Source organism: Myxine glutinosa, chromosome 1, assembly GCF_964187855.1.
Source record: "Myxine glutinosa chromosome 1, kmMyxGlut1.1, whole genome shotgun sequence".
Classification (NCBI taxonomy): domain Eukaryota; kingdom Metazoa; phylum Chordata; class Myxini; order Myxiniformes; family Myxinidae; genus Myxine; species Myxine glutinosa.
Window position 1 is genome coordinate 210,116,871 of NC_136261.1, and position 23,250 is coordinate 210,140,120.

Below are 23,250 nucleotides of genomic sequence, written 5' to 3' on the forward strand. Positions count from 1 at the left end.
TGAATTCCAAATTTCCCCCCCTGTATGTACTAATTGGGGCATTTGTCCGTGGCCTACCGTGCGCCACCTCCGGAGCCGCCTGCCATGGTCCAGATCCTACCAGGTGCTGGTCCGCCAGCCTTCGGACCATGTTTTCCAGGTCAGGGCCCCTTTCGGGGGCAGACCCTCTCAGGGGCCCGCCACCAGCCACGGGCCCTACCTGTTGCATCGCCACTGCATGGCGCTCGCTTCCCCGGGCCAGGGGCCTCGCTGCTTCCCAACGGGCCGCAGCGTCGGCCGCCTGGCTTCAGGTCCACGGGTGCCACATGGCGAGCTGTTGCCAAAGCTCGGGGTCCGGGAAGGCCTGGATGAAATGGTCCAGCGCCAGGCTTTCCTGGGAGGTCGCGGCCATGTCTGCATGTGCTATCCCTACTGCGCGGTGAATGTCATAAACTAGTTCCCCGATGGTCTCTTGGGGTTTTCTCTTTCGCACTGCGAGCTGAGCTTTAACAAGCTCGCTCTGCTGTTCAACGCCAAATCGGTTAATTAGGGCTGCACGGAGATCTGGCAGGGTGATAGCACCCGGTGGTAAGGCCGTCAGAACCTCCGCCGCTGCGCCGCACAGTGCCCCCACAAGGTGTACCCCACCTTCGTCCGGGTTCCAATCGTTACCCCTGCACAAATGGTCGAATTGCGCTAGGTACGCCCTCAAATCACTCTTGCCATCATACAGCGCAAGTGGAACCTTATGGCCGCCCGAAGGCCGGACCCCGTGCGTCGCTCCCTGTGGAATTAACGCGGGGCCGAACCGTTCGGGCCCCCCACAGTACACTACTCCCTGGGGGCTCGCGTGCGTCCCCCGTCCCTCTAAAGACTACCCCGGTCGGTGTCGATGCTTGGGTCGCCTCGTCGCAACCCGCTACCCATTCCATACTCGCACACCCCGGCTCACCAACACCTCTCGCACTCCCCATGGTCGGACATCCCTGCGCACACTCTCTCTCCACGCACTCCGGAACAGTCGCACACCTTACCATCGGCCTCTCACGAATGCCGGGATCTATGCCAACTCCCAAGCTCGTCGAACCTCCCCTCACACCATACACATTTCTGACATTATCGCCACTCACGTCGGCGCTTCTTCCTCTTCGCTTCTCCTCCGCCACCTGCAAACTCTTTATTTGGTTAGCGAGCACGTCATCACGATGTGAACACAGACCTTGCACATACTCCATCACCTCCTCCTTTATTTCATTTTTGGTCTCCTTCCATCTCTCTTTAATTTCACTCACCCCTTCTTCTACTTCCTCTAACTTTTGTTTCACCTCTTATATCTCCCGGTGCGCCCCCACAATTTCTTCTTCTAGAGCCACCCTGGTCATCTCTATATGGGTCCTAACCTCTCGTTCCCTTGTTCCCAACGTCTCTACCACGTCATCCAACCTGTTTGTCAGCCCCTCGTGTACCATTTGGCACTCCTTCTTCATCGCCATTAGTTCCCTCCATCTCTTTTTGTGCTGCTTTCAGCCCCCATATCACGTCCGTGTTCTTACCCACTTGCCCCCTTAACTCCTGCTGTCCCACTGTCAGCTTCTCTACTTCCCGCGTCAACTCCTCTATACCCCCAGGTAACCTAGCCGTACTCTTCCTCAACTCCTTCTCCATGCGCTCCTCGCACTGCTTTACCTCGTCGCGTACCAATGCGACCTCTTCGCTCAACCCGCACCTTATGTCCTCCCGCATTTCTTCTATTTCCCTCTTAGATGCCACCCTCATTTGTTCCAATTCGTTCTTTTGGGCATCCATTTTGCTTTCCAGCCCGTTTTTTACCTCTTCTTATTGATCCCCCATCTTGTTTTCCAACCCTTTTATTTCCTGGGTAGATTTGTCCCCCATTTCCTTCAATTGGCCCCCCATTTTGTTTTCCAATTTATTTAACCCATCTTTCATTTCTTTCATTTGGCTACTTTGCGCATCCATCTTTTTTTCTTGGATGTCCATTCTCCCATTTATTTTATTCATGTCATTCTTTTGGGCGTCAATTATTTCCCTCGATTTGTCACTCCGGCGTCCAATTTTTCAGTCAATTTACCTAATTCTTCTCCCATATACGCCCTGAGTTGCATCATAAAAAGGCCCATCTATATATATAAAACACAGTTTGTGTGTGTGTGTGTGTGTGTGTGTGTGTGTGTGTGTGTGTGTGTGTGTGTGTGTGTATGTGTGTGTGTGTGTAATGTTACCGATAGACTCCGAAACGGAGAGGCTCACGTGCTTGATATTTGGCTTAGACATGGCCATTGAGCCTGGGAAGAACATGGCTGAGACCATATTTGACGAGATCCATATTTTTTATTCATATTTATCTCAGCGCATTTCAGCGAAGTACCCGCTAATCTCAGCCAGTGCGAGCAGCTCGCTGATTCGCTCAGAGCGATCACGTGATGTTCCATCCCGTCACACGTCACACGTTTGCACGTGATTCAGGGCGAAAAGCCATTGCGTTTTTCACCTTCATGCGACCGTGTTTTGTGTCGATTTTGTGCGATATGAATTAAATTTTAATTCATATTTCGTGTTTACGAATACGAAGGCTATCCCCTTTCCCCTTTCGATTTCGAATACGAATCGAATACGAGCTTGAGTCGAGAGGGCGAATGTCCGGGTTGGGAATGTACGGGTCTCCCCTCCACCACCCGGCAATGCCGGGTACTTCTGCTAGGATCACGTGATGTTCCAACTTTGCCGCCATAATCTCACAGTTATGCGTTCGCACGTAATTCGGTTTTTCACATTTCAGCGAGGAACATTGCCATTCACACCACATAGGTTTTTTTTCACTTTCATCTGATATTTGTGATTTATTTCAAACAAACTATTTCCCATCTACACGGCCATGTATTCCTATTAACGTTATGTAAAGTACATAAATTGTGTGGATTACATCATTTCTGGATGTGATCAATTGCCAGTAACCATCTATATCCCTCCCCTCCCCTTCCCTCCTCCCCCTCCCTTTCCCCCCTCCCCCTCCCCCTACCCTTCCCCCACCCTTCCCCCTCCACCCTACCCTCTCCCCTTCCCCCCTCCCCTCCCCCTCCCTTTCCCCCATGCCCCTCCCTTTCCCCCCTACCCCTTCCTTTCTGCCCTACCCTTCCCCATCCCCCTCCCCCCTCCTCCTCCCCTCACCCTCCCTTTCCCCCATGCTCCTCCCTTTCCCCCCTACCCCTTCATTTCTGTCCTACCCCTCCCCCACCCCCCCTCCCCCTCCCCTCCCCCTCCTCCCTCCCCCCACCCTCCCACTCCTCTCCCCCTCCCATCCCTCCCCCTCCTCCCCTCCCCCTCCCCTCCCCCCACCCTCCCACTCCTCTCCCCCTCCCATCCCTCCCCCTCCCCCATCCCTCCCCTCCCCCCTCCCCTCCCCCCACCCTCCCAACCCTCTACCCCTCCCATCCCTCCCCCTCCCCCCTCTCCTCCCCTCCCCCCATTCCCCCCTCCCATCCCCCTCCCCTCCCCCCATCCCCCCCTCCTCCACTCCCCCTCCCTTCCCCCCACCCCTTCCCCTCCCCCTCCCCTCCCCTCCTCCCCCTCCCTCCCCCTCCCTCCCGCTCCCCCTCCCTTTCCCCCCTCCCCCTCCCCCTACCCCCCTTCTCCCTCCACCCTACCCCCTTCTCCCTCCACCCTACCCTCTCCCCTTGCCCCCTCCCCTTTCCCCTCCTCTCCCCCTCCCCTCCCCTCCCCCTCCCTTTCCTCCATGCCCCTCCCTTTCCCCCCTGCCCCTTCCTTTCTGCCCTACCCCTTCCCCATCCCCCTCCCTTTCCCTCATGCTCCTCCCTTTCCCCCCTACCCCCTTCCTTTCTGTCCTACCCCTTCCCCACCCCTCTCCCCCTCCCCCTCCCCTCCCGCCTCCCCCTCCCCTCCCCCCTCCCCCTCCCCTCACCCTCCACCTCCCCACCCCTCCACCTCCCCCACCCCCCTCACCCTCCACCTCCACCTCCCCCTCCCCCCACCCTCCCACTCCTCGCTCCCCCCACCCTCCCACTCCTCCCTCCCCCCACCCTCCCACTCCTCTCCCCCTCCCATCCCTCCCCCACCCCTCCCCCCTCTCCTCCCCCTCCCCCTCCTCCCTCCCCCCTCCCCCCTCCGCCTCCCCCTCCCCCTCCTCCCCTCCCCCTCCTCCCCTCCCCCTCCCCCCCGTTCCCCTCCCCTCCCCTCCCCCTCCCCTCCCCGCCCCTCCCCCTCCCCCTCCCCTCCCCCTCCCCTCCCCCTCCCCCCTCCCTATCCCCTCACCCCCTCTCCTCCCCTCCCCCCTGTTCCCCTCCCCTTCCCCCTTCCCTCCCCTCCCCCGCCCGGCAATGCCGGGTACTTCTGCTAGTATATAATAATAATAATAATAATAATAATAATAATAATAATAATAATAAAGGAGTCTTATATAGCCCCATCAAGCAGAGTAAACGACCCTCATGGCGCTTTACATTATCATGCGAACGCACACACTCCGCACACACATACACAAACATACACACACACAGACACACCTTCACTCTTGCCCTATTCCTCTCCCTCCCCATTCAAAACCCACAGATGTGTACTCCCCCTCCTCCTCCCCTCCCTCCCCCGCACATGTACACAGACATACTCTCGATCTCTGTCCCACCTCAAACCAAAGGGAAAACAGGACTTAGACTTTGAAAGACTTGTGAAACAGATAGGTTTTGAGGGAGGTTTTAAAGGCAGGAAGAGAGTCAACATGTCGAACAGAGGAAGGCAAGTCATTCCAGAGCAGAGGTGCAGCAAAGGAAAAGGATTTCTCGCCAAACGACTTGGTGCTGGTGCGCGGCGGCTCTAAGGTCATGGAGTCGTCGCTTGAACGAAGCCGTCGCCGAGGTTCATAGAGAGTGAGCAAATCGGAGAGATAATGAGGTCCCGTTCCACACAATGATTTAAAACATAGTGTGCAAATTTTGTATTGCACATGAGCAGAGACAGGCAGCCAGTGTCTATTGGCGCTGCGGGCTCGGCCCTAGCCACCACGTGCGAGGCCCCGCCATTTTCTTCCCCTGCTACCTCTGCTATCACACCCTCATCAATTGCCTCTTCCATTTCTTCCAATTCTTCCCGGGGGTCCTGGGTTATCAATCCTACCTCCTCTACCTCATCATTTACCCCCACCGGCATCCGACCGTCTTGGCTAGCCATGGCACGAATTTAATTTAGATGTTAATAACTAAATTTCGGTCGCTCGTAATTTTCGAGTGCGTAAAGCGCACTTCGGGTCCCAATCCCACTCCTGACACCAAATGTTGCGGATCTCGCCGCCGGCCTTCTCCCCTTACCAAGGGGGGATTAGTCCCCTTGTCTTTGACTGGCCGACGGGACCCGGGACCTATGTCGTCCTTCCCGGACAGCGCGAAATAGGGTCGTAGGACTAGAATCACTATTACATAATTACTCGCGCTGCCCTGAAACGAGGAAATAAGCCCCGCACGAATCACGCGTGCTGAGACGCTGAGTGGTGCGTACACGCGATCCGTGCCGTTTATATGGTGACCCCGGTTCTAGCGATCTCGTTCGTACCATGCTTAGCCAATGGAGAAATCACAAAGGCGATCGAATTGGGAAGAAAGGTATAACAAGATTTATTTACACTATGCAGGGATTCCAGAAAAGAGGGGACACAGTGCAGCCTTAAAAACGGTCTTAAATTAATCCCCAGGACAAACGGGCCCGTCTCACACACAGACACACTCATACGTGGCTTGCAGCTGCAGGATGATGGTCCGCGTCCAAGGATGGCTCTCGTGCAGCTACCTCCGGCCTCCGGTTCGTCCCGGGCAGATGGTAAGTAGAGGGGCAGGAGCTCTCCGCGTGTCGTTTGGCGCACATGGGATAATACGTGGGTGAACGGTAGGGTCTGGGCTCTGGTGGTTGGCGGTTAACACTGGCGGCTATTGCCGCGCTCACTCGCATGGCTAAATAGGCAATATTCGCCACCGGCACGTCTGGCTGCCTTTCCTCTGGCGCGTACGTTATACTGAGATATAGTGCAATGCCTCCAAAGCGAGCGCTGTGATCACGTTCTTCACAGTCCTCTCGTGTGCGCTCTCCCCTTGCGAGTTCTCTCGTGCCATTCAGTCCTCCTCGTTCTCCCTCGTGCTCTTTTTGTAACAAGTCCGCTGCGAGTCCTGACCGAGTCCTTTCATGCGAGTCCTCCGCTTCAGTCCTGTTCAAGGGCTTTGTGCAATCGCTTATATACAGTCACGTGAAAAAGTAAGTACACCCCATGTAAAGTTTTTACTTTTTCAACATATTCAACATACAGCTATTTGATCTTCATTTCAACAATATTGACAGATAAAGGTGATATGATATAACAAATATCATGAAACATTTACATTTTGCAGTCCATTGTATAATTTAAATAAACATAAATGCAAATTCCGCAGGTGGAAAAAGGAAGTACACCCCTACATTTATCACTACTTCAAATACCTCAAATTAGAATCAGGTGCACCAGCTCAGGTGCAAATGATTAGAATATCATTGGAGAGGCTCTTGGAGGAACCTGTCTTATTTAAACCTCAGACATTTAGTTTGGTTTGCTCTTTGTTGTTGAAGTGTGCGTCGTCACCATGCCTAGATCAAAAGAGCTCTATGAGGCCTTCAGAAAGAAGGTTATAGATGCCTACGAGTCTGGGAAGGGATTTTAAAAGATCTCCAAACAATTTGAAATCAATCATTCGACTGTCCGGAAGATCATCTACAAGTGGAGAAGATTCCAAACAACTGCCAACTTGTTCAGGCCAGGCCGCCCCAGCAAGTTCAGCCCTAGAGCAGATCGCAAGATGCTGAAAGAAGTCTCTAAGAACCCCAGAATGTCATCACGGGACCTACAGGTAGCTCTTGCCACTGTTGATGTCAAAGTGCACGAGTCTACCATTAGAAAGAGACCACAAATTGGATCTACATGGGAGGTGTGCCAGGAGGAAACCTTTGCTGTCCAGAAAGAACATCAGGGCAAGACTAAAGTTTGCCAATGAACACTGAGGCAAAAACCAGCACTTCTGGAACAATGTGCTCTGGACAAATGAGTCAAAGGTAGAGCTATTTGGCCACAGTACCAGAAGACATGTTTGGCAAAAACCAAAGACAGCATTTGACCACAAGAACCTGATACAAACTGTAAAGCATGGTGGTGGAAATATTATGGTTTGGGGCAGCTTTGCTGCATCAGGGCCTGTGCAGCTCACCATCATAGAATCCACTATGAATTCTTCATTGTACCAGAGGGTGCTTGAGGATAATGTGAGGCCATCTGTCGGAAAGTTGAAGCTCAATCGAAGGTGGACCTTGCAACATGACAATGACCCAAAACATACCAGTAAATCAACCAAGGAATGGCTGAAAAGAAAGAAATGGAGGGTTCTGGAATGGCCAAGTCAAAGCCCGGATCAAATCCCATCGAGATGTTGTGGGGGGACTTGAAACGAGCTGTGCATGCAAGAAACCCCTCAAACATCGCACAGCTGAAAGAATTCTGCATGGAGGAGTGGGCAAAAATTTCTCCCAGTCGATGTCAGAGACTGGTAGATAGTTATAAGAAACGCCTACTTGAGGTTGTTTCTGCCAAAGGGGGCAATACCACCTATTGGAGCCAAGGGTGTACTTACATTTTCCACATGCGAAATTTACATTTATGTTTATTTAAATTATACAATGGACTACAAAATGTAAATGTTTCATGATATTTGTTATATTATATCACCTTTATCTATCAATATTGTTGAAATGAAGATCAAATAGCTGTATGTTGAAATATGTTGAAAAAGTCAAAACTTTACATGGGGTGTACTTACTTTTTCACATCACTGTAGGCACGCCCCGCCAACCTTCTAGCACTTACCAGACGCGCCTTACCACGCCCTGTCACGCCATGCCCTTAGAGCCCTGGTTGGCTGGTGGCTCTTACCGTCATCGCCTCTGACGCTCCGCATTGACGCCGCCCCACCCCAACCCCGCGCTCCTCCTTCTTAGGCCTACCTCGTGTTACTCGACTAGTGAGTGAACAAAGGGCATCAAAATGCTGCTGGCAGCCAAAGCGTAACAAACTGAGCGGGTCAGCCAAATGGGGCGCGGGATCAATTACGCCCATAGAAGTGGAATTGGAGGGTGGACGCAAAATTAATGGGACCTAAAATCATGTCTTTACACAACGCAGATATTACTAGGGGAAATGGCCTATACTTACACATACTATGACATAACTAATACTACAGGTGGCCTACGTGTTGCTCGTGGACTAACTATGGGGGGCAACACTTTAACCTTTAATGATCAATATGTGCCAATCTTAAAACCGTAGCAGTATATATGTTCTCACAATGGGACAGGAAAGTAGAACCTTTGACCTCAAAAATATTTGCTTTCCCAATTCAGTGATGTACTATGTAATTGGTGTTTTTTGTTCAGGTTAATAGGATTAAAATGGACAATGTTTCAGATGAAAATTGATGATTTTAGAAGTTTGACCTTGATATGACCTTTGACCCTTTTGACCTCAAAAAGAGTTGGTTTTCCAAGTTAGTGACTCAATATGCAAATGCTTTTCAACTTTCAAGTCAATTGGATGAAAAATGACAATTTTAGAAATTTGACCTCAAGATGACATTTGACATTTGACCTCAAAATCAATGGGCTTCTTCGTTATGACCAACTCCACCATTTGGTGAAGTTTCGTGAAGATCGGTTTAAAATTGTCACTTGTCGGCAATTGACATACAAACAGACAGACAAACAAACAGACACGGTTAAATCAAACATGTCATTCTGTCTAAGACAGACAATGAAAAATCACTCAAAGATCGACACTTGGCAAAAGGAACAAAGTAGAATGGCATTCAGTAGAGCATCCTTTTGACCTCAAAAATAGTTAGTAGTTGATTTCAGTGACCTGATATGCAAATCCTATTCAAATTTCAACCCTATTTCCCCCATTTCCTCTTAAGTCTGCGGATTTGCGTTTCACCGGGATTTTCAAGAACGTAACCCCCTTGACAAAGGCAATGCCCTCCTGTATTTACCTGAACACTTCACAGGGTATCATGTTCTATGAACTCTTTAGTCCAGTAAAACAGTTCTTACTTAGGTCATTGACAGATCAGACAGGATTCGAACCTCAAGGCGGTCACGCTACAGATGTTGCCACCCCATTCATTGGATTTCCACTCCAAATTTGCAATATATAATGAATTGGTAGCAATAATTTTCAAATTATACTTGCACAGGCCCCATCAGGAAACAAAAAACATGAAGCAATCTGGAGATGATGACACCTTGGAAGCAATGTCGACACAGAGTCGATTATCGTTGTTTGAACTTGAATGTGCAGCGTTAATTTATACAAACACTGGAATTATAAATTGCGATCATGCCACTGCAGGCCAACAACTATCGCTTAAACCACCACCGTGACCTATTTCTTCAAGCATTTCAATGACTCCTATTATGTGAATAAAATGTAGATGTAAAGTTTATATCTGAAATAAATCTGATCCTTTGTGAATGGGAACACCTCTAAGGATTGCTATTATGTGTGGCCGATGACAAACCTAACAGATTATATGGTAAATTGAGACACTCATGTGGGTTTGCAAGTTCAAAAGACTTATTGTGCAACAAGTGACTGAACTTTCAAACTTGTTGCCTTTCCCAAAAACCTGGTGGCGCCTTGTCAAGTCTGTCTCTGGTGTATGCTCCCCCTCCATGTCTTCCCACATGTTAATGGGCGACACAGCTCAATCTGCTTGTAAGAAGGCCGAATGCCTCGATTCTATGTTCACTTCCAAATATTGTGTTCTCAAACCCTCGCTCTCTGTACCCACCATACCCAGTCACAACCGACCAACGGCTCCTGGACTTTGTGTCTTTTTCACATGAGAAGGTGGAGAAGGTTCTGGCAACCCTCGACTATGATTATGCGACTATCCTGAACAGCATCAGTGCGCATGTCTTAAAGACCTGCTCTTATGCTCTTTCACATCCTCTTTCTGCTCTGCTCACCCTATCATTTGCACTCGGTCATCTTCCTTTAGCTTGGAAGTTAGTCAACATCACTGCATTACATACAAATGGTGCAACAACTGATCCTCTTAACTACAGACCAATTAGCTTACTTCCAATCATCAGCTAGGTCATGGATTCTATCATCGCAGTTGATATCAAATCCTCCCTCTTCTCTATTGGCCTGACGTCAGACCATCAAGTTGGATTCAGATCTGGTCACTCCATCCTGGACATGCTAATTCTGTTCTCCCAACAATGGTTGGAGGCTTTCAATCTCCGACTTGAGAATAGGGCCATTTCTCTGGACATATCTCGAGCATTTGATACAGTCTGGCACCCCACCTTGATCTCCAAGCTCTGTGCCTCTTGCACCTAATACAACCTCCACACATCTCTTATAGAATTATTCTACTCTCTCAACGGAATCCTCTCATCACCCTATCAAGGCCGAAGTGCCTCAAGGCAGTGTCTTTGGCTCAGTCCTATTCCTAATCTTCATCAATGATCTCTCTGACTCTCTGGAAAATCCTCTTTATCTCTTTGCTGATGACTCCACCCTCTGCTGTGACATCTCTCATCCTTCAGATAGACAGGCAGCAGCTTATTCCCCCTCTTCTGACTTTGATCGAATCACCAGCTGATCAAAAAGTTGGAATATATTTTTGAATCCTGATAAATCTCACACTCCCTGATATGATATCGCAATAAATAAACTGATAAATCAGCTTCCTCTCCCCTCTAGGCCGGTGCTCCTGCCTCACACCTGGCTCGTCTTCACGCTGTTGAAACCAAAGCATTCAGAATCATTGGAATCTCCCACGATGAAACTAACTCCGAGGGCCTTTCACTCACTCACCGCAGGCAGGTTGGTGGTCTTTCCGTCTTCTACCGACTCCTCTCTGGCCTTGCCCCCCCAGCGCTCTCTGGGCTCTGTCCCCCAAATATTCCTACAGGTCGCACAAGATCTGCCAGCAACCCTCTTATGGTTAAACTGCCAAAATCTAGACTCTCTTCTCACCTTCACTCCTTCATTCCTCTTTTCTCCCAACTCTGGAACAAACTCCCACACTCCCTTCAATCCCCACTCCTCCCTCCAGGTCTTTAAAACAGCTGTTCACCACCATCTCTTATCTTCCATCCCCCATACAAAACCTTGAGCTTTTCTACCCCCGCTAAATCACCCCAATTCCACTTTTTTGAAATACCGACTTATTTCCTGGAAGACCGAGCAGTGTCCATGCGTTTTAAACTTCTCCCCCCCACCCCCCTTTCCCATGCATCCTCCCCCCAAGCCCTCTCCCTCCCACAGATCTCCCGATGTCCCTGTTCTCTGCTGTTGTACTTGTGTGCTTCCCTCTCTCTCCCCATCTTGTCTCTCGCTCCCTTTATTGTATGTTTTGTGTGTCCGTTTTTTGTGATTAATGTTGCACGATTACTCTTACACGAGCCTCGATCTTGTATACCAAAAACAACAAAAAACAACTCTCACTCCTTCTCAGTCTCTCAAAAAAGACCGTCTGGAGAACCCTCCCATCTACTTGCCAATCCTCTTGAAGTTGCTTGGTCACTCAAATGTTTGGGCCTCACTATCAGCTTTGATGTTTCTTGAGCAAACCACATATGTAAATTGGCTTCCAAAGCCAGTCGCCAACTGTGCATCCTCCGTCATGCAAAGTCTTTCCATGGCACCTCTAAACTTTTATCGACCTACAAGACCTTCATCCACAGCTTTTTGGAATACTGCTCTCCCCTCTGTACTGGCACTCCTGCCTCACACCTTGCTCAGCCTTACACCTTGTATCCATGTACACCAAGGCCATCAAAATCATTGGAATCTCCCATAATGAAGCTATCTCTCTGGGCCTATCTCTTTCACATCACAGACAGGTTGGTGGTTCTCTGTCTTCTACCGTGTCCTTTCTGGTCTTGCACCCTCTGTCCTTTCTGTGCTCTGTACCGCTCCCAGCCCTTCCCAGATCTCTACCAGGTACACAGTCTGCCATTTCAGAATGTGTACCAGGTACACATTCTGAAACTAACTGCTCACCTCCCATGATGCGTTCCTCATTTTTTCCCCACCCGTGAAACCAACTTCTTCAGTCTCTCCAATCTCATTCATTGCACCATAGTTTGAAGACATCAGTTCACCACAATCTGAGGTCATCCATCCACAACAATGGTCTTCTTTTTTAACCATACCCGAGCTTACCTTTTTCCAAGTTTCCATTTTTCCTTCCACTTTTGTGATTGAGAGTTTGTGGCTGTATCCATCTTGTTCACCCTCTGTGTGCTACCCTTTCCCCCATTACCTCGACATCCATTATTTATCCGTCTCCCTCTATTTTGTCCCTCACCCCTGTTGTTGGTGTTTTCCCCCTTTCCCCTACATTCTTCTTCTGTTATGTTCTGGTCTATTCTGCACTCCAGCTCTTCCACAAGGCTTGATTTTGTATACCAAAGAAAAAAAAATCGCAACATTTTTGTCAATTTCCCATTTTGGTCACAAAGAACAGCATCTGAATTAAGGCATTTAGAATGACGATCATGGAGAAAATGAACAATTCCCGCATCGCTAGACAAGCATAAAATTATTTAACAACCTGCACATATCAAAACTGTGTCGTGAGCCTCTGTTGTTGTTGTTGTTGTTGTTGTTGTTGTTGTTGTTGTTTAGAGGTGAAATACACAAAGAGACGCACTTCGCAAATCATAGTAGGAATTCCTTTTCCACTTGTATCACATTAGCTTCTTGCTCACGATAGCACAACCATTTCCATGAAATGAATTAGAAAATATGAAATGATAACAAAAGGGAGCAGCTGAGAGGAAAGAAAACGCATTTATTTATCAAACTAGCAATGACAAACAACCATGGCATCCAAAGCGCATCCCCAAAAAAGCAGTTAAAGTTACTTGAAAGTCTTTCCATGTACGCAGGCTTCCGAAAATCTCATTGGCATCTCAGATGACTACAGGATTTATAAAAATACAGCTTGTTTAAGGAAAAGCAGGTGTTGGAAGCTCTGCAATGTCCAAAGCTATGTCGGCTCAGTCACAGCTCTCAGAAAGACCTTTTGATGGAAGAAGAATCAAGCTGCATGCCACCTGCAAATAGAGAAGCAATCAGGAGGCAATAATATATCGCAATATTTTAAAGATAAAATCAAATGATCCCAATATTGTATCTATTGATCCCAATCAATAGCTATGTACATGGCACACTTGTAGTTGTGGCCTTTTCTATTTTTATACTAATAGGCCTACATAATGTGGTTAAGGAATTCCCACTTACTTGATGTCAGGCTCATAGATCCCCCAGATGTCGAATAACTCATGCCACCCCCAGATGCAGAATAATTAATGCCGCCCCCAGAGGAATAGCCCAGCATCCCAGCACCACCACCAAGACCAGATGATGCAACAGAAATACTATTGAGTCTGAAAAAAAAAAATCAAGAATAGCTTTAATCATTGGTGTTACTGAGCTGTTTATGCAAGGTAATAGGGGGTACAACCACTATTTATACAAGGCGAGGGGGCTGTACACATGGCATTTTGCAAGAAATTTAGCTGACGCCATAATTCGCTCCAGGAGAGAGCAAGTTCTGACTAGTGAAGTAAATTGAACTGAATCACACAGTATGGTGGAACCAGAGATTTCACCTGCACTCCTCCCCCTCGAGGAGCTTCCTGTAGGTGGCGATCTCGATGTCCAGTGCCAGTTTGACATTCATGAGCTCCTGGTACTCACGCACATGCTTGGCCATCTCCTGCTTGGCCATCTGCAGATCATTCTCAAGGCGGGCGATGGCTTCTTTGGCTTCACGGATGTCCACCTCTCCACGTCCCTCTGCATCAGCGATGGCCGCCTCTAGCTGGGCCCGCTGCGCACAAGATGGATATGAGGTCCGCAACACATTCGAGTAGTAGATATCACTTAAAAAAGAGCAAAAGGAGTCGTTGGTAGTGAACATGTTAGCTTAATCAATGAAATAAAGTGAAATAATTAATTAAATCCTCCGATTGAGAGAACGTATCATGTTCGCAGAGCATATTTATTACACAAACCTGTTTTTTCAGAGCAGCAATTTCAGCATTGATGCGCTGGATCTGACGATTTATGTCATTCATTTCGGTCTTCATGAAGCGCATTTCGTCATCGGTTTTCCCAGTAGAGCTAGTCAGGTCAGCGAACTGGAAGACGACAATCAGGTTACTATAGTTTCCCGTCACAGCTGATGTTTCAGCATAAGCACATTTTCAATTAGTATTGCAGTGAATGTTCCTCAAAGACCATTACCTTCACTTTGTAGAAGTCCTCTGCATCTGCCCTACTCTTGGACGCGATTGCATCATATTGAGCACGGACGTCAGCGATAAGACCATTGATGTCGAGGTTACGCCGGGTGTCCACTTCCACATACAGTGACGTGTCCCTGATCTGTGCCTCAAGCTGGCGCAGTTCCTGCATGGGAATGCATGGACTTTAGTCTCATTCGAAGAGATTATCCCAAGGAATAAGGATTGAACTTCCAAAAAGAGCACTTCTAAGACCAAAAAAGGAGTATGGAAACACTTTTCCATTTTGTCCCTCCTCTCAAGGTGCTAATCTTGGGGTTGCGGGATGATACAATTTGGGCATTCCTTTAAGATCATGATGTTCCCTTAAGATTCCGTTTTTAATCAGGAAATCTAGTTTTATAGGATTTTGAATAAAGTTTGTAAATGGCAAAATCAATTTCCAGTAGTATTTCCATTAGTTAGTTGCTGTTACATTTGTGTCACCATTGCAACCATAATTGCTCAAGAAAAATCCAAAAAGAAAAGTTTTCTATGACGAACCTCAGAAAATACTTCCTTGAGGAAGTTGATTTCATCCTGCAATCCTTCGAGCTTCGCCTCCAGCTCCACCTTGGCCAAGTAAGCATCATCGACATCCTGTCCGAACAAAATTGAAGACGGACCTTCGTGATCGAGTTCATTTTTTTTCATTGCGGAAGGTGCAGCACCTTTAATGGAGGTTGTTTGCTCTTACCTTCTTGACCACAACAAATTCGTTCTCCACTTGAGTGCGGGTCGTGATTTCTTGCTCATACCTGAAAAACAACACCGAGGTTCTCTTAATTGTGGCTACGTCAGTGAGTTGTTTGAAGAGCGCAAGAGCTTCTGGCACAGAGAGCATCTTTTCTCGCATCGTTTATGTCAACCAAGCTACCCGGGGGGCAAGAACATTAGCATTCGGCGTTGTTAGCGACGCCTCCTGATGCATGATGCTCTGGCTGGGACACGTCGTCGTTTATACGCACTTGACCTTGAAGTCTTCAACCAGCGCCTGCATCTGTTGCAGCTCGCCGTTCAGGCGCAACTTATCCCCTCCGAGACCGTCCAGCTGATTCTTGAGGCCGTTGATGTACGCCTCGAACATGGCGTCCACGTTGGACGTGGCTGTGGTGCGTTCGTGCAGCGTGCGCCATTGCGCATCCAGAACCTTGTTGTGTTGCTCCAGGTATCGCACCTGCGCAACAAGGAGACCTGTCAGTGCACGCTCGTACACGGCAAAGGCACGCCGAGTGGCTTTATAAATGCATTTTCGTTACGAACGTAAACGATTATCAATGAAACCGACGACGTCCATTTGCACCGTACCTTATCGATGAGGCTCGCGAAGCGATTGTTCAAGGTCTTGATCTGCTCCTTTTCTTGCGCCCGCACCGGCAGCACCGATCGATCGATCTCGATTTTAGGGCAGGACGACGCGGCGAGCATGGCCGCGGTCGCGGACGTGATGCCGCCACCGGAGCCGTAGCCTTGACCCATGAAGCTTCCCGTGTAGCCCGATCCACTGCGGTAGCTGCTTCCGTACATGCTCCTGCGTCCGCTGCTGATGCCCATCCTGTTCCCCGTGCCCATTGAGAGGCTGCTGAAGCCACTGCGGCCACCGAGGCGGATGGAGGAGGAAGGACCGCGTCCTGAGGTCCGAGTTGAGGTCTTTACCTGCACAGACATGATGAGTTGTTGCTGGTTAACTAGAGAGATGCGAATGAAGAGGAGTCGAGAGGCGAAGGTCTTTCAGCAGACGTGCTGGAGCGCTGGAGCTCGGGTTGCCAATATTTATACGAGTCCTGGCATAAAATGCTAATTGCTTTGACGGCGGGTGTGAACTTTTCCCATTGGCTAATGACGCCTCTGGACAAAAACTTTTTGGTTTTGGTGTCGGCTTAAAGCTGATTCATACCTGAGCAAAGGGCAGGGTCCTCTGTTATTACCTGCTTTAATTCCATTTCTGTTTAAACGTGGACAAAGCTGCCAGACCCGAAGAACTTTCGACGGAGTTCTGAAACTTTTCGAAAACTTTCACTCGTATATTTTCAACTCGTCTTTTTTGAAGCTGGAAAAGCATCGACAAATCGTGCAATTTAAAGTGATGTGGTCTGAAGGTGTGGAACTTTTCGCAACGTCTTTGTGCAGCGAATGCATGAGGGATGATCAGTAAGTCCGTGGCCTAACATGGATAAATTAATAAGGGTTATTTCTGGTAATTGTTAATTTTAAAGATTCAATTGCTGTAAAATGGCTATATGTTCCATCAATATGTAAAACATACTAAAACTAGAACGGCACTCAGGAGAGCAAACCTTCGCCTGGTTGGCCACATCACTCGATGGTGAAGAATCACTTAAAAAATTATACTAGCCGGATCCGGATCAGGATCTTCACCAAAATGGAACATCCTTCCTTATCACACACCCAACCTGTCCAACAAGTTTCGTCCAAATCCATCCATAACTTTTTGAGATATCCTGCTATGTATCGTTTTGGCCCTTTAGCCCAATGGTGAAGAATCCCTTAAAAAAAAAAATTCTCATATCCGAATCCATATTCAGATCTTCACCAAAATCGAATGGAATCGTCCTTGTCAGACACCCAACTGGTCCACCAAGTTTCGTCTAAATCCGTCCACAACGTTTTGAGATATCCTGCTATGTATCGGTTTTGGCCCCATCTCCCAATGGTGAAGAATCACTTAAAAAATTAAATAATTCGTATATCCGAATCCCTATTCAGATCTTCACCAAAATCGAATGGAATCGTCCTTGTCAGACACCCAACTGGTCCACCAAGGTTCGTCCGAATCCGTCTACAACTCTTTGAGATATCCTGCTATGTATCGTTTTTGGTCCTGTCTCCCAATGGTGAAGAATCACTTAAAAATTAAATAATTCTCATATCCGAATCCCTATTCAGATCTTCACCAAAATCGAATCGAATCGTTCTTGTTAGACACCCAACTGGTCCACCAAGGTTCGTCCGAATCCAACCACAACTTTCTGAGATATCCTACAATGTATCGTTTTTGGCCGGATCTCCCAATGGTGAAGAATCACTTGAAAAATCTAGTAGCCGGATCCGAATCCGGATCTTCACCAAAATCTCATCATTTCGTTGGTGTCACATTCGCTACATCTCTGCCAAATTTCGTCCGAATCCGTCCACAACCTTTTGAGACAGTTTGTTCACAAACAACAATCAAACAAACGGACAGACAAACAGACAGGGGTAAAAACATAACCTCCATCCACCTTTGCTTTAGTTTAAGTTAAGAGGAGGTTTGTTAAGTTTAAAATTAGTTTTAAAGAAAGGAAATAAATTAGATTTTAAAAATGTAACAATTGTATTTCCATATGTCTAGGTGGGGTGAGCTCTCTGCCAATTCACCCCCAACCCTAATTGACCCCGATATAATTGTGAACTTTTTTAGGCTGCCCCAATTATTACCACCTTATTTTGGGGTTGGTTGGCAGGGGTGGTTCTGGCCCAAGTCTTTCACGAACCGGTTGGCCATTCCTGCCATACGACTGAAGCCGATTTGGGCAATAATGTTAACGATCCAGATTCCGATGATAACTCACCTCCTCTTCGCGAAAGACACCGTGAGATCTTTAAATTGCACCCAGTGCTGGCAGACCTCTGGTCCTCTGGCTTGAAGTCCATCTGATGGTTGGGGCGAGATGCAAACACAGGCCAGATAGCTCAGAGGTGAGTTCACATACCTTGAAGTTATCCTGGGAGCCCTCTGCTGAACCATGAACGTTTTTTTTGGTGTTCGCCAATTGCATGCGTTTCCATTTTCCAAGTGTAGTTCGCCATGCTCATGTGGTACACTAGGGAGCGCTTTGAGCCCTTGCAACCTGTCATTAAATAACCACATTTAAATTGGGTCATTGTTTCTGTAAAACGAACCATTGGTCTCTCTGCCGTCTGTTATATTCCTTGATAACTAAATAAATAGAGTGGAACCTGGGTTAACTAACAATTACTTTATGCAGAACAGTTTCGGTTATCATAGGTAATGGTTAGTGCGGGTCGACATGTATATACAGGGTGTCCCATAAGTCTGGAACCGTAGGACAAAATAAGTGATTCATGATTTTTCCATTAAAGAATGATTTTTTTCATTCTTTTGTCATTTCATGATGTTCCAGACTTATGGGCCGGTTCCACAAATATGGGACGGTTCCAGACTTATGAACATCATGAAATGAAAAACTCATGAAAAAAGTCATGAATCACTTATTTTGCCCGATGGTTCCAGGAGGGAGTGATGGGGATCACGAGTGGAGAGGGGAGGGTACAGGTTGGACACATTGAACACATTCTGTGAATGTAAGCCGTCAAGACTTATGGGATACCAGACTTATGGGACACCCTGTATAGTGTATATATATATGCATATATACACTACATGGCCAAAAGTATGCGGACACCCCTTCTAATTAGTGGATTTGGCTATTTCAGCCACACCCATTGCTGACAGGTATATATAATTAATCAAGCACACAGCCATGCAATCTCCATAGGCAAACATTGGCAATTGGCAACTTTCAACTGTCACCATGCCAGTTGGCTGGGTGTGGGTACCTCCCTCACCAGCCATGGCTCTTCAGCAAAGGACTTCTGTGACTCACTGGGACTGACACAATCTGTCAATTTCCCGACCCGGATTTCAGTCAACGGAGCATCTTCTCTTCTGGACTTGGTTATGACTAACTTCCCTGAAAATGTCTGCTGCTCTTCTTCTGGTCCAATCGGCTCTTCTGATCATGTGCTTGTTAAAGTGGACATCTCTCTGACCATTCTCAGAGAGCCTCCTCAGCGTCGACGAGTCTGGCATTTCACTCAGGCCAACTGGCACGGTCTTCAAGCAGCCATCAATCATCTGGACTGGTCTCCCATCTCTACTGCCTCTGACATAAATTCTTCCTGGGAATTCTTCCAAAGCAAACTGCTCTCTCTCATGCACAGATTTATCCCATCTCGTCTTCTGTTGTCATACCCATCCTCCCGTCCATGGTACACGGAATCTTGTGGTGAGGCTATTGCCCAGAAACAACTTGCTTTCGTCTCCTGGAAAGCAAATCCAACGGAAGGAAATCTCATTTCCTTTCACAAAGCCCGAAACAAGTGTGTGTCCACCCTCAGGAGAGCCAGGAAACAATATCTCCCCGTTCTCAGGACCGAACTCTCTTATCTGTCCCCCTCTTCCAAATCCTGGTGGCGTCTGGTCAAATCTGTTTCTGGTGTTTGTTCCCCCTCCATCCCCTCCCTCACCTCAAATGGCCACACGGCTGACTCCGCACGTGAAAAAGCTGAATGCCTCAACTCTGTGTTTGCCTCTAAATCTTGTGTCCCAAACCCATCCCTCTCTGTACCCACCGTACCCAGTCGTACCCAGCTGCTCCTGGACTCTGTGTCCTTTCCTCCTGACAAGGTGGAAAAGTTTCTGTCAACCCTCGACTCGGATTCTGCAACTGGACCTGACGGCATCAGCCCACGGGTCCTAAAATCATGTTCTTCCGCTCTTTCACTCCCTCTCTCTGTTCTCTTCACCCTCTCTTTTGCTCAAGGTCATCTTCCATCTGCTTGGAAATCTGCCAACATCACCGCTTTGCACAAAAAAGGTGCAAAAACAGATCCCAGCAACTACAGACCAATCAGCCTTTTTTTTTTCTTTTTTTTTTGTGTACTGAATCGAGGCTCGTGAAAGAGCTGACATTCCAGAACCCCCCATGACATTTACTTCACAAACAAATCAACCAGACAAACAAAATATATAAAAAGATGGAGCGGAAGACAAGAGCATGGGAAGCACACAAACACTTGAGAGCACACAACATTTGAGAGCAGGGAGATGTGTGGGAGGGAGAGGGCTCGGGGGGAGGAGGCGTGGGAAGGGGTGGGGGGGGGTGGGGGGTGGGAGAAGTATAAAACACAAGGACACCAAGGACTTCCAGGTCAGAAGTTGGTATTTCAAAAAGTGGAATTGGGGTGACATTATCGGGGATAGAAAAGATCAAGATTTTGGATGGGGGAAGATAAGAGATGGTGGTGAACAGCTGTTTTAAAGACCTGGAGGGTGGAGTGGGATTGAAGAGAGTGAGGGAGTTCTCCCAATTCTCCCAATCTCCCAATTATCAGCAAAGTCATGGAATCCATCATTGCTTCAGATATGAAATCTTTCCTCTTCTCCAATGGCTTGATCTCTGATCATCAATTTGGTTTCAGACCTGGACACTCTACTCTGGACATGCTGCTTCTGCTTTCTCAACAATGGATGGAGGTCCTCAATGCCAAACAGGAAATTAGAGCAGTCTCCCTTGACATATCACGTGCCTTCGATACGGTCTGGCACCCCGCTCTGCTCACCAAACTCTCCTCTTTTGGTATCCATGGAAATCTCCATGCATGGCTGGCGGACTTCCTCTCTAGTCGTAGTCAACGTGTGGCCCTGAATGGGTTTCTCTCATCTCCTCTTCCTGTTCAGGCTGGAGTTCCACAAGGCAGTGTTCTGGGCCCTGTGCTTTTTCTGGTCTTCATCAATGATCTCTCTGACTCTTGAAAATCCTCTGTATCTCTTTGCTGATGACTCTACTCTCTGTCGCTCCATTCTTCATCCCTCAGATCGGCAGTCTGCAGCCTCCTCACTCTCTGCAGACCTGGACAAAATCACAGACTGGGCAAACAAGTGGAACATGTCTTTCAATCCTGACAAATCTCACACTCTTACGATGTCTCTCCGAAAAGACCGACTGGACAACCCTCCCAGCCACTTTCTGAATAATCCTCTCCAAGAAGTTCTGTCACTCAAGCTTTTGGGTCTCACTATCTGCCATGATCTTTCCTGGGAAAACCACATTTCAAATCTGGCCTCCAAAGCCAGTCGCCGACTGGGCATCCTCCGTCGTGCGAAGTCCTTCCTTGGCACACCTGAGCTCCTCACCACATACAAGGCTTTCATCCGCAGCTCAATGGAATACTGCTCTCCCCTCTGGGATGGTGATCCTGCCTCACACCTAGCTCGTCTTCACGCTGTTGAAACCAAAGCATTCAGAATCATTGAAATCTCCCGCGATGAAGCTAACTCCAAGGGCCTCTCACTCACTCACCGCAGGCAGGTTGGTGGTCTTTCCGTCTTCTACCGACTCCTCTCTGGCCTTGCCCCCCCAGCTCTCTCTGGGCTCTGTCCCGCAAATATTCCTACAGGTCGCACAAGATCTGCCTGCAACCCTCTTATGGTCAAACTGCCAAAATCAAGACTCTCTGCTCACCTTCACTCCTTCATTCGTCTTTTCTCCCGCCTCTGGAACAAACTCCCTCACTCTCTTCAATCCCACTCCACCCTCCAGGTCTTTAAAACAGCTGTTCACCACCATCTCTTATCTTCCCCCATCCAAAACCTTGATCTTTTCTACCCCTGCTAATTTCACCCCAAATCCACTTTTTTGAAATACCAACTTCTGTCCTGGAAGTCCTTGGTGTCCTTGTGTTTTATACTTCTCCCTCCCCCCCCCCCCCTTCCCACGCCTCCTCCCCCCAAGCCCTCTCCCTTCCACACATCTCCCTGCTCTCAAATGTTGTGTTTGTGTGCTTCCCCTTCTCTCCCCATCTTGTTTTCCGCTCCCTCTTTTTATATATTTTGTTTGTCTGGTTGATTTGTTTGTGAAGTAAATGTTAGCTCTTTCACGAGCCTCGATTCAGTATACAAAAAAAAAAAAAAAAAAAAAATTGGCAGTAGAATGGGCCGTACTGAAGAGCTCAGTGACTTTCAACGTGGCACCATCATTGGATGCCACCTTTCCAACAAGTCAGTTCGTCAAATTTCTGCCCTGCCAGAGCTGCCCAGGTCAACTGTAAGTGCTGTTATTGTGAAGTGGAAACGTCTAGGAGCAACAACAGCTCAGCTGCGAAGTGGTAAGCCCCACAAGCTCACATAACGGGACCACCGAGTGCTGAAACGCGTAGCGTGTAAAAATCGTCTGTCCTCGGTTGCAGCACTCACTACCAAGTTCCAAACTTCCTCTGGAAGCAACGTCAGCAGAACAACTGTTCGTTGGGAGCTTCATCAAATGGGTTTCCATGGCCGAGCAGCCGCACACAAGCCTAAGATCACCATGCGCAATGCCAAGTGTCGGCTGGAGTGGTGTAAAGGTCGCCGCCATTGAACTCTGGAGGAGTGGAAACACGTTCTCTGGAGTGATTAATCATGCTTCACCATTTGGCAGTCTGACGGACAAATCTGGGTTTGGCAAATGCCAGGAAAACACTACCTGCCCGAATGCATAATGCCAACTGTAAAGTTTGTTGGAGGAGGAATAATGGTCTGGGGCTGTTTTTCATGGTTCGGGCTAGGCCACTTAGTTCCACTGAAGGGGAATCTCAACGCTAACAGTTTGGGGAAGGCCCTTTCCTGTTTCAGCATGACAATGCCCCCGTGCACAAAGCGAAGTCCATACAGAAATGGTTTGTCGAGATCGGTGTGGAAGAACTTGACTGGCCTGCACAGAGCCCTGACCTCAACCCCATCGAACACCTTGGGGATGAATTGGAACGCCGACTGCGAGCCAGGCCTAATCGCCTAACATCAGTGCCCGACCTCACTAATGCTCTTGTGACTGAATGGAAGCAAATCCCCGCAGCAATGTTCCAACATCTAGTGGAAAGCCTTCCCAGAAGAGTGGAGGCTGTTATAGCAGCGAAGGGGGGGGGGGGGGGGGGACCAACTCCATATTAATGCCCATGATTTTGGAATGAGATGTTCGACGAAACATATGGGTGTGATGTTCGGTTATCCACATAGTTATGCTGATTGGCTGTGTGAGGCAAGGTGCACTGTGATTGGCTCCTGGCAAGATTATTGTATAGGCTTAT

The 23,250-nt window shown here is 48.1% G+C and overlaps 1 protein-coding gene across 1 annotated transcript; it reads right to left on the reverse strand.

Moving 5' to 3' along the window:
• Positions 1 to 12,864: 12,864 nt before the first annotated feature.
• LOC137416369 (keratin, type II cytoskeletal 8-like) lies at positions 12,865 to 16,167 on the reverse strand. The gene is made up of 9 exons (XM_068101920.2): positions 15,691 to 16,167; positions 15,351 to 15,559; positions 15,080 to 15,140; positions 14,887 to 14,982; positions 14,345 to 14,509; positions 14,113 to 14,238; positions 13,708 to 13,928; positions 13,337 to 13,482; positions 12,865 to 13,149 (listed from the first exon to the last, which is right to left on the reverse strand). Exons 1-9 carry the CDS (start codon positions 16,048 to 16,050, stop codon positions 13,106 to 13,108), a joined length of 1,428 nt encoding a protein of 475 aa, XP_067958021.2. The 5' UTR covers positions 16,051 to 16,167; the 3' UTR covers positions 12,865 to 13,105.
• Positions 16,168 to 23,250: the final 7,083 nt, after the last annotated feature.